This window comes from Cricetulus griseus, assembly GCF_003668045.3.
Source record: "Cricetulus griseus strain 17A/GY chromosome 1 unlocalized genomic scaffold, alternate assembly CriGri-PICRH-1.0 chr1_1, whole genome shotgun sequence".
In the NCBI taxonomy this organism is placed as follows: domain Eukaryota; kingdom Metazoa; phylum Chordata; class Mammalia; order Rodentia; family Cricetidae; genus Cricetulus; species Cricetulus griseus.
In genome coordinates, this window is record NW_023276807.1 from 11,069,172 (window position 1) to 11,081,391 (window position 12,220).

A 12,220-nucleotide genomic window follows, 5' to 3' on the forward strand; every position below is an offset into this window, starting at 1 on the left:
ATCCCCACAGAAGCAAAGAGCCACCAACTTCTAGCTCAGCAAAGGCCAGTTCCTCCTGCCCTAGGAGAAGCCAAAGAGTCCCTACTTCTCCGCTCCCTCATCTATTGCCTCTACACATAACTTCTTCCAATACATCTCTAATACAACTCATCAAGAGATTAAAGCGGGTTATTTTTTATTGGAGCAGAAAATAAAAAAAGCATCTGGAGCAGGGGCACACAGATAGTCAATCACATTACCTCTTTGAAGACCTTGGAGGCAACAGGCTTATTCAGGATGGGAACATAGGTGGCGCTGTGGGGCACCATCGTCGCAGTCAAGGCATCCATGAGGGTGAGCTTCTTGGCCACCAGGCTATGGTTTTGGAGCCAGTTTTCAGAGGACATGTCTGAAGAGCTAAGAACACAAGACAGTAGTGTTTAAAACTTGCAACTTAAGTCGTTCACAAACAAAACCAGAACCAATTGAATCCCTTAGATTAAAGCACTCACGTGTGGTCACTGAGTTGGCTTTCATTTCTAGTGAGTCTTTCTGACAACTTGTCATTGAGGTACTTATTTATCAGTAGGATGTTCACTTCTGTGGAATGAAATGGCAGCTGTTTATATCGGGGCTGACATCAAGGGTCGATCATGCTTGCTCAGATGGAGGAATAATGGCAGCCCACACTTCAGAGGCCATAGTTTAACCTGCTAGTGCAGGCTCTCAGGCAAAACGCATTAGGTGCTTCCCCTGGCACCCCAGGCACAGGTGATACAGCCCTGCCCTGCCACACCCACTCCCTCCCCGCCCCCCATGCAGTGAGCATTCTCTCCATAGAAGAATCAGGTGCACTCATAATCTGTTTCTTCAAAAACCACATTCAAAATGTTTAACAAGACTATGATTTACCAGCGATTGGTCAGCATTAGGCTCCCCCACAACTACCAGGGGAGTGACTTGGTCGACATTTTCAATTCAGACACTTTGTTTCATGGCTCTTCAGCTTGGTGTGGGAAACCAAAGACTGTTAGAGTCCGTTGAATCGTTAAGTTCAAATTTTGAAATTAGTGTGTGGGATTTTAGACATATGTCCTTATATAAACTTGGATTTCTAAACGGAAAGGAATATTCCGTCATTGAATTAGCAGCAGCTAAGAAGGAAAAGTTCAGATGTGCATTGGTTAAATGTTTAAGAAACCATGTTCTACTGGAATCCAGATGCAGAGAAGGACGAGTGAAGAGCAAAGGGGTCCAGACCAGGCTGGTGAAACCCACAGAAACAGCTGACCTGAACATGCTCTTGCTCCCCAGACTGATAGCTGGGAAACCAGTATGGGACTGATCCAGACCCCAGGAACATGGGTTTCAGTGAGGAAACCTCAGAAATCTACAGAACCTCCTGTAGTAGTTCAGTATTTACCCCTAGCATAGGTGTGGACTTTGGGAGCCCACTCCACATAGAGGAATACTCCCTGAGCCAGGGGTGGGCCTAGGCCCTATCCCAAGGGATATGATAGACTCTGATGACACCCTATGGAAGATGACCCCCTATGGAAGGCCTCACCATCCAGGGGGAGCAGAAAGGATATGTGATAGGTAGGGTTTTAGTTGGGGGGTAGTAGGGGAGGACGGGAGGGACAAAGGAACTTGGATTGTCATGTAAAACAATCTTGTTTCTAATTCAAATAAAAAAATGTTAAAAAAAGAAACCTTGTTCTAGTCATAATGTGCTAAGTTCCATAATAAATGGATTGCATGTAGGCAGCTGAGGTCGTGCAAAGCAGCAGGCTGCATGTGGCTGGCTGAGGACATGCAAGCTATTTGGGAAGGTTCCCCACACAGCGGCACTGAAGCTAACAGAGTCTGATGCAACTGTGACAGGTTAACACAGGTGCATCTTTGCCAATCAGGTGCTTCCTACTACATAAGGGACTGTGTACTATGCTCAGGATTTAGTAAGTAACTGTTTGAATGTAGAGAACACACTATAGGATTCAATGTATTCGATTCAAGAAAAATCATCTCATCATTAGCCACTCAGTGGACAAGTTATACCTTCCTCATGCTTTTGTGTTTGACTATTGGAACCAGAAAGGGGCTGGCTGGGTGGCAAGAGTTTCAGATTTAAAGCACAGAGTAGCAGGCATTTCAACTGACATGGTAGCCGAATGAGCCATGAGTGTGCCAAACACACAGACATGTGTAGCACAAATCTAACCCTAGGGAAATTCAGGCACTAAAGTAGGTGTATCTGATTTCCAAGGGAGCTTTCCAGGGAGGAATATGCAACATTTTAAGTGTGACTTTTTTGTTTTACTCCCCCCAACCTATCCCACCCATGTCTTTCAGGCATAGACCAGCAGGCCAAAAGAAGATGAAAGGGGTTTCTTGGGGTAGGCCCCTCTTATGCTTGCCTTGGTCACTCAGAGAAGCAGGAGCGCAGTCGTTGGAGTTGGAGCTCTCCTTCGTGTCATTGCAGCTCTTGGATATGTTGCTTCTGAGCAGGCTGGTTTTGGTCGCTTCTGTTGATACCACATAGAGAGGGTTATGGGAGTTGGGGATGGAAGGAGATGTTTGATTAAGTAGAACTACTTTATCAAATTAATGTAACTTTAGGCTCAGTAAATAAAGTGCTTGCTATGCACTTTGATCCCCAGAAACCATTTGAAAATAAAAAGCAAGGTGTGGTTGAAATCCCATCACTTGGGGATGTGTCATCTCCTTAGGCTTGCTGATTCACCAGTCGAGCCTGGCTGGAGAGACCCTGTCTCAAAAAAAAAACAAGGTGGAAGACAGGTGAGGAAAAACACCCAAAGGTGACCCATCTCCTCTCCAAATACATACATACACACACACACACACACACGCACTCTCTCTCTCTCTCTCTCTCTCTCTCTCTCTCTCTCTTTTTAAAAAAATAATATAACTAATTAACTTTAGTTTTCCATTTGCAGAGGATGGTTTGTCACACTGATTGCATTCTTCAGTTCAATTCAAGCTGTGCCCCTACAGAAAAGGAATTTGCTTCCAAGCTCATTCAGATTGGAGGAGAGAGAGGAAGAAGAGGAGGAGGAAAGGGAGAGGAGGAGGGTGCAGTTTCTTGCGATTGTAGAGCTGAGGCCCATGTTCCATACAGGCAAGGGGTCTCTCTCAGCTCCTTGAGGCACTATTCACGTAGCCTACCGTGTGTGTCCCCATATTTAGGTCAGCCACAACACATTAAATTCCTCTCATCATTCAGGCCTCCCAGACTTCCTCTTCTGCCACCAGCTAGAGAAAGCTCCCATTTTTAAAGGCATTTTGTGTGGTTACACTAAACCCACCTGGATAACTTTAAAAGTTGTGTGGTGTAGGGCAAGACATCTCTGGTAGGTCACTTTACAAATTCTGCCTACCACAGTTGCTGCCAGGCAACTTACACTGCCCTGAAACCTTTGTTGGTCCTTGTAACTAAAGGACAACATTCATGAAATATTGGCATTTACTTGTATGCATTAAAGAACAGTGAGTATATGGCAGGGCATTTTGATGGCTTTCCACGTTTGATAACACAAACACGCTAGTGGTAGATGCATTTTGTGCTCTTTACAAGCCAGAGGCACAACCTCAAGTGGGCACTGGTGTGAATCCTGCTGTGTTCTCAACAACAGCTCACTCTTCCCCACATGATAGCCTGAATGATTACTAGTGGGAAATCTTTACATGGTCAGTGTCCTTTCTTCTTCTTTTGCACACATTAGTAACCCCAGTGGGTTCCATGACTGGATAAGGGAACTTGCTATAGGCAGTTCATTGGTTTCTAAGTAACTAGAGGGTGGAGCCTGTCTTGGCTGCTTCTTCAGCCAGGTGTTTTAAAAGAAGACACATTTTCTTGGGAATGATGCCTGTGGGCGAGAGATCAATGAAGCACAGAAGAGAGCTAAGTGGAAACCTGTATTTGACAATGGTGTAACAACTCCCCACACTGTTTGCCCACCCACCGTGTCTCATTGCTCTTCTACATTAAACATTAAGGTAAAATTAAATTTAGTACATGGCTGCCTGTTGATAGCGAGGATCCAAAATCTAAGTGATGTGATGAGAGGGACAAAGGTCATAAGACACTTAGAAGAAGAATGAAACTGCAGGTCTAGCAAAAGTCAGGCTCACCAGAGTCAGGATGGCAAAAGGACATGCCCAAGGGTGGAAATGGAGCCTGTTTGTTTCCATGAGCCTAAACTATTTCCCTCTGGACAGTGTCATCAAAATCGAGTAGACAGGATATGCATGAGGCTTGGGGATTGATTGCCTTTTCTTGCCTAGACACATGAGACACCAAGTGACAGCACTGGGAGAAGTCACTGTGCTCCTAGCATACACTTAGCAATCTGGTCTTAGGACCCCCGATGCTGCCACCTCAAGCAGAACCAGCAGAGACACAAAAATCTATCACAAATGCAGTAAGAATTTCTAAATCATTGGAACCACAGCCCACAAAAACAGGCTAGAGTCAACATGTCTAACAAACACAGTGGCAACTTGCCAAAATAAAAGATCTCAGTAGGATCCAGTGTCCCTAACACAGCAGAGTGCCCAGGGTAGGGTTTAAAAACATCAGTTAGAGCTGCAGAGGTGGCTCAGTGGTTTAAAGCCCATGATGCTCCTGCAGAAGACCAAGCTCAGTTCTTAGCACCCATGTCAGATGGTTCACAACAGCTTGCAAACTCCAGCTCCAGGGGATCCGACACCCTCTTCTGGCCTCTGTGGTTACCTGAACTCATGTAAGTATACCCAGCACACACACATTTACATACAATACACACGTGCTATACACACAGCGCACACACCCATAAAACACAATACACATCACTATACACACAACACACACATATATGCACACACGATAAAAAATATTTTTCAAAAATTCACTCTTCTGTCAAGAAGAAAAACGCACCTCGAATAACAAAGGGCAATAAAATGTCATCAATGAAAATCAGAAATTAAGATTATTTGATGAGAATTTCAAAGACCCTATCCATAAAAAAATTGATGAATAAATAGAAAATAAAACTGATTAAACCCCCTGACAAGACTGAATAAAAACAAAAGGAGAAGACAGGCACAAATCATTATATCAACAGACATGGGAGACACAACTATAGGTCTTGCAGCAACTGAAAGCCAATGAAGGAATACAATGAATAAGTTGCTTTACAAGGTAGGAATTTAGAAGGATAATTGAAAGGTTTGGGCATTATGCTGGCCTGTCCCTGTTACCTGGTGGAACAGGCAGTACCCAGCCAAGAGTTCCATGGGAACTAAGTCTGCACGCAGGTGCAGAAGACCCCTTTAAAAGATAGATCCCTGCCCATTTACGCTCTCTCTACACTCTCTACTCTTCTCTGTCTGCTTCTGCTTCTCTTCTCTCTCTCTATGGCGACCGGCCATGGCGGTCAGCCATTAACCCTGTTTCTCTTCTCCTTTAGTCTTCCTACTCTCTGGGCCTATAATAAACTGGTTAATATGTCTAATATGTCTCTTAGTCTTATGTCTCATCTGCCTCTTTTCTTTTTTATTTCTAATTTAAGCAAAAACTTAACATTGGCGCCCAACTAGGTTTAGGCTCTCCCCAAAAACCTCTCCCGCCAGGGGTGCAGAAAATTTAGGGGATCCTAAAGTCTGAACTCATAACCCACTTTCCATCTCAGTTTTTCTTGGCACTTCCTTTTGCCTGCAGCAGCCTGAGATGCCGGAACTCTGTGCACTTCAAGTCATTGCTTTTCCAACTAACCATCTTTGGAACCCACTCATCTGCCTGTTCGCTACCATCTGGTAAGATATCCCTTAAATTTCCTGTGGGTCAGGTTTGGAATCCTGCTCCAGGAGCGGTGCTTTTTTGCTTTTTCAGTTCAGACCACTGGGTCCTTTTCCATTTTGGGACAGCTGTGTCCCCTTCGGGGCCAGGCCCCAGGCAACTCCACCAGGCCATCTGGCATCCGGAGAGGAGCTTTTTGCCGCTTTTTCCATTTGCCTCACCAATGGGAAATGCATAGAGGAACCTTTCTGGTTGCAGCCAACAGACGGGTAAACAGACAAAAAAGTGGCTTAGGGTCGCCACTATCTTGGCCATGTGGTCCAACCTGGGGGCTCAGGGTCATAGGAACTAAGTCTGCACATAGGTGCAGAGGACCCCTTTAAAAGACAGATCCTTGGCCATTTAAACTCTCTCTACACTCTCTATTCTTCTCTGTCTGCTTCTGCTTCTCTTCTCTCTCTCTCTATGGCGACTGGCCATGGCGGTCAGCCATTAACCTGTTTCCCTTCTCCTTTAGTCTCCCTACTCTGCCAGGCCTATAATAAACTGCTTAGTATGTCTAATATGTCTCTTAGTCTTATGTCTCATCCGCCTCTTTTCTTCTTTATTTCTAATTTAAGCAAAAATTTAACAATAATGACCAAATTCTCAAAGAAAAAAAAAATAACAACCCAAAAACCAGAAATCACAAATTTCCAAAAACCAGACAAGATGAATAGATGATAAAGATATCTTAGAACCATGAGAAATCAAACTTGGGATGAATATCTCTTTTCAGAGATTTCTGGATCCAATTGGCTCCATGATAATTTTACACAACCCCCAGAAATTGCATCACTTCCAAGAAAGGAAGAGGAGAAAAACACAACCCATTTGATGAGGATGGTGTTAGCCTGACATAAAAACTTGGAAAACAGTACTTTAAAGGAAAGAAAATTGCAGACTAGTAAGTTTTATGAACTTTAACATGAAAGCCCTCAAAATATATTAGCAAGTGATAGATTACAATCATTGTACACTGAGACTGTTTAGGTGTTAGTTAGCTTGAACTGACAACTTGATGCAGCCTAGAATCACCGGAAAAGGTAATCTCAATTGAAGGATTGCTCAGATAAGATTGGCCTGGGGGGTGGGAGGAGGTGTTTGATTGTTGGTTGGTGTAAGAAGATCTGGTCCACTGTGGGTGGCACCATTCCTTGTGCAGATGATCATGGGCTGTATGAGAAGGCTAGTGAATTATGGGCCTGGTAAAGCAGCCAGCAGTGTTCTTCCAAAGGTTTGCCTCAAGTCCCTGCTGGAATTCCTCTCCTGACTCCCTCAATGGTAGACTGTAAGATGAAATAAACCCTTTCCTCTCCAAAGTTGCTTCTGGTCAGAGTGTTTAATCACAGGAACAGAAAGCAAGCTAGAAAAAAAAATATAAGGTTGATTCAGTATTTCAAAACAAACAATACAATCTACCCCACCAATACACCAAAGAAGAAAAATCAGGTATCAATTGATGTAGAAAATGCACCTAATGAAATCCAGCACCTATTGATGAAAAATAAAAACCTTCCAGAAAGTTAAGTGGATCACATTCTCAGCTTGATAAAGAACAGATGAAAATCTGCACAGATGAAATCTTATTTAATTCTTTCCCCCCAATATTGGGAAAAAGAAAATGATGACCACTGCTACCTTTATTCAGAATAGCACTAGAGATTCTAGCCACTGAAATGAGGCAAGAAGTGAAATAAAGCCAGAAAGAATGGAGACAAGAAATACAAAAGTGTCCCTACTTAAATAGTGTAACCATATAGAACATGACAAGAAATCTACCCAAAGTAGAGCTCTTCATACTACTGATTTCAGCAAGGTACCCAGTTACAGATTGAACAAAACCAGCCACTGTATTTTTATGGGACATCAAAGAAGACCCAAATGAGTAGAGAGAAATTCCATGCTTGTGTGTTGGGTGATATGCCAAACAAAATCAGATATTTAATGCAATTACTAATAACTCCCAGAGAGTTTTATAATTGAAATGGACAAATGCATTCTAAGGTTCACACAGGAACATCAAGGACTAGAATAATTAAAATATTCTTTAGAATAAAAATATTAAAGAAATCACTGTCTGTGATGTTGATATTCTATCAATCAAGACTAAATGGTATTGGCAAAGGGAAGAGAAATGGATCAATGGGACAGACCACTGAAAATACATTTAATGCACATTAAATATGTCCCACTATCTTTACAAATGTGTAAAATTAACAAAATGAAGTAATGGGTTTTCTAAAGAAATTCGTTTTTATTTTGTGTATATTAATATTTTTCTGTACATATGTATTACACCATGTGTGTTCCTGGTGCCCACAGAGGCCAGAAAAAGATGCCATATCCACTGGAACTGGAGTTATACAGATGTGGGTTGCCATGTGGGTGCTGAAAACTGAACGCAGGGCCTCTACAAGAACAAGTGCTCTTGAACACTGAACTGTCTCTTGAGCCCCAAAGTATTGGGGAGGGAGTACAGGGAGACACAGCTAAAATTAAGGGGCATTTGAGGGGCAATATGAAAACCTAATACAGTAGAAACTTCCTAAAATATATACTTATATGAGGGCAATCTAAATGAAATTGCTAAATAATGGGGGAGACAGAGTCCCAACTGGCCGTCTTTTGTCACCAAAAGAAGCTTCCATTACCAGGATTGGGTTATATCTAATTGAGTTGTTGGCCAAAGGGATCCCTTGGAAATCCAAATGACCCAGGCTGTTGCCAAGACAGCAAGGCCCCATTGCTGAAGACAACATCTATACAACTCATTGAAGATGGAGATGTTGAGCTGGTACCTACATAGAGCCTTCACCCCCTACATTCCAGCATCTTTGGAATAGGAATGTACTCTGCATACTCTCAAGAGAGAAACATAAAGATCAAGCCAGACACAACCTTTTATCTGCAACCATATCCCACCTACAAGATATGCTAGGGCAATGGTGGCACAAAGCAACCAACCAATAAGTGATTTAAGGCCCACTCCGTGAGATCAAACCCATACCTGACACTGCTTGGGTGACCAAGAACCTGAGAGTAGATAGCCAGGGACTTAGGGTAAAACCAAATACTACTTACTGGTTTAAAAAAGAAGAAAAAAATGTAGTGATATAATGACTCTTAATAATATACTGTTATACTCATAGATCAGTGCCTTGTTTAGCAATCATCAGAGAAGCTTCCTCCTACAGCCAACGGAAACAGAGACCCGCAGCCAGACATTATGCAGACAGTGAAAAAGAGAAAGGCCTTGGAACACTCAATCCTAAGTAGAATCTCTCAATCAAATCCCTCCCCTCAGAGCTCAGGGAACTCCTCAGAAGAGCTGGAAAGAATGTAAGAGCCAGAGTGGGTGGAGGACACCAAGAAAACAAGGCCCTCTAAATGAACATGAGCAAAGCTCATATGAACTCACAGAGACTGAAGCATTATGCACACGGACTACATGGGTCTTCTGTGTATATGTTGTCTTCCAGTTTAGTGTTTTTATGAGATTCCTGATTGAATGAGTGGGTCTCATTCTTGTGCCTTGGCTCTTTTCCTTCTGTCCGTTTGTCTTATCTTATTACTTTAATGTAATAGTTTTTATCTTATCTTATTATATTTTATTTTGTTATTTTTTAAGTGAATGGATGAAAGGAAGAAAGAAAGGAAGAAAGAAAGAAAGAAAGAAAATCTCACAACTAGGGTAAAGGTTAACAATTGAACTATCACTTATTACTGCAGGGAGAGGGAAAATCAGTAGAGTGACACTGGGTATACCAACAGGGCAGACTTCATGTTCAGGAATAGTTGGCCAACATAAAATGGACTCCACAGCTTTGGTTTGTTTTTTTTATTTTTTTTTGTGTGTATATTTGTGTGTACACGCTTTAATTTGGTTATAGTTTTGTGGGTTTTATTTTCTTTTCCTATGTAGCATGTTTTTATTTTGTTTTCTTGGTTTTGGGGATTTTGTTTTTGAATTGGGCTTTTGTTTGTTTATTGAGAAATAACAAAGTTAGGTGAGTAGGGAGGGAAAGAGGATCTGGAACAACCTGGGGAAAAGGAAGAATATGATCAAAATATATTTAAATAATAAAAATATAATAAAAAACAAATCATACGATAGCAATAACTATAGCCAAGAAAGGAAGGAAAGAAGGAAGAGGAGAAAGAGGGAGGAGGGAAGGAAGGTATTTGAGCTGAATCTCCAACCTTACACAAAATGAACATCAAATGTAGAAAAGAAAACCCACAAAATTTCTAGAAAAAAAATTTTCAGGACTTAAAACTAGTATTTCCATTTGACACCAGTAAGGGTCCAAGAAAGGAAAACCTGATCCATTAAAATCATTTGCTTGATGAAGGGCTCTACTATGGATGGGAACACAACTCACAAATGGAGAGAAAATGTTTCAAATGACTCTGAGTCCTAGTGTCTAGAACATTTGAGAACTCTTAAAACACACCAGTGAAACCCAAAGCATTCATTTAATATTCACAACACAAATGCACAGACATCTCACTAGAGATAGACACCAGTTAGCAAACAACAACAGTAACAAGGAAATGCATGAAGACAGGCAACACCATTAGCAACTATGGAAATGCAAATTAAAAATCATTGTGAGCAATCATATGACCATCAGGGAGACTGGTATCTTAAAAAGAGTGGTAAAACACTATGCCATTGAAAATGTATAATGATTGGTCACTCACTCAAGGCAAAATGGCACAATTGCTTTGGGAAAATTGTTTGGTCATTTTCTTCACAGTGAAATGCTAAATTACCACAGCTTTTGGCAATTACACTATAGGGTATTTATCCTAAATAAATGAAGGCTTATGGATACAACAAATTTGTACGTGAATATTCATAATCTGCTTTATTTATAATAGACTAAAATTTGGAGTAATTTGGATTAATCAATAGGTAAACGGTTAAACCAAATGTGGTGCATATATTATCGGGAATACTATCAATAAAAAGGAATGAACTGTTAACACATGTATAATCGTCTATGGATATACAGAAAATCATGCTAAGTGATAAAATAGTCAATTCTGTGATTCTGTTCCTAAAATATTTTTGAAATGTAACATTTTAGAAAGAAAACAGTGATTCCCAAAGGTCAAGGTATATAAGATGTATGGGCATGGCTGTAAAAGGGCAACCAAACAATAGAGCCCTCATGGTGATGGAATTTCCCTGCATCCCCATACATATGATAAAAACCCAAACAGTCAGACAAGAAAAGTTGGGACAAATGTGAATAAAACCTTTGGGTTTTACCAATGTCAATGATCCGTTTGTGATGTCATAATATTATTTTGTAAGATGTTACCATGGGGGAGGATGTCTATAGAGTAGTGCTATGATATCACGCAAATTGTCTTAATAGAAATTTCATTGAATAAAACACGCATGAGAAATTGAGGATAGCTCAGAGGTGGTAGTCTTGCCAGGAATGAGCAAGGCAACCAAATAAACAGACGCTTACATTAGGGTCTTAAAAGAAATCCCATGTGGGTTTGGTTTTAGTCCATTTCACTGAAAGAAAACCAGGCAAGAGTCATGCCATTCTATGCACGGGTACCTGCATGGAGGCTTTTCTTTTTCTGTGTCTTTCCATAGGAAACCTTCCATGGTCCTTTAAACACATCTGGGGGTGAAACAATCATTGAGTCAGCAGCCGACTGAGAATTTGCATATTTTTCTGAGGTTGAAACCATGGAGGTGATTTCCTTTTGATGCCTGTTTGGTTCAGAGTTTTTTTTTTTTTTAAGTAGACCAATAAAAAGAAGGGCAAAAAAAAAAAAAAAAAAAAAAAAAAGAGAGAAAGTGTCCATTAAGAAGGATGATAAGCAGATTAATACACTCACATTGAACACTACAAACTGAAAGAAGTGAGCATGCCCAGGCTAACTTCTCAGCAGGAAGTCCTTTTAACTAAGAGTGTCGGCAAAATGGGCAGGCTAAAATACATGTATTAATCCAACCTTCCTGTTCACCAAGACTCAGTCTTCCTATTATCAAATTAAGCATGAATATGCCTGAGTACATGGACATAGAAGCGTGTCAGGATGGACACAGGAGAATGTCAGGATGAACATAGGAGAGTGTGAGGATGGACATAGGATAGCGTTAGGTCCAGGCCTTGAGTCAGGCAGTGTGCCTGCTGTCACTGATGTGTGACCTCACTCAAGTCACTCAATCTGAGCTAAGCTTCTTCAGTTTTGTCATCTACAGCCCCAGAGCTTCATTTGTGCACTGACTACATAGGGGCTGCAGTGAGGACCAATGAGAGGCAGCATGCTAGCATTCTGGAAACCCAATTCTCTAACTGGTGTCATTTAGCAAGCTCTTGTAAAAGAGTAGACTTCCCACACTGGCAAAGAGGGTAGCAAATGATTGTA

At 41.3% G+C, this 12,220-nt stretch overlaps 1 protein-coding gene across 1 annotated transcript in view; it reads right to left on the reverse strand.

Moving 5' to 3' along the window:
* The window catches only part of Vwa3b (von Willebrand factor A domain containing 3B), a 176,942-nt gene that overhangs the window by 52,176 nt on the left and 112,546 nt on the right, over window positions 1–12,220 (reverse strand). The window contains 4 exon segments of the mRNA XM_035453446.1: window positions 240–396; window positions 492–579; window positions 2,397–2,504; window positions 11,401–11,558. Of these exon segments, the coding sequence (XP_035309337.1) occupies window positions 240–396; window positions 492–579; window positions 2,397–2,504; window positions 11,401–11,558 (511 nt within the window).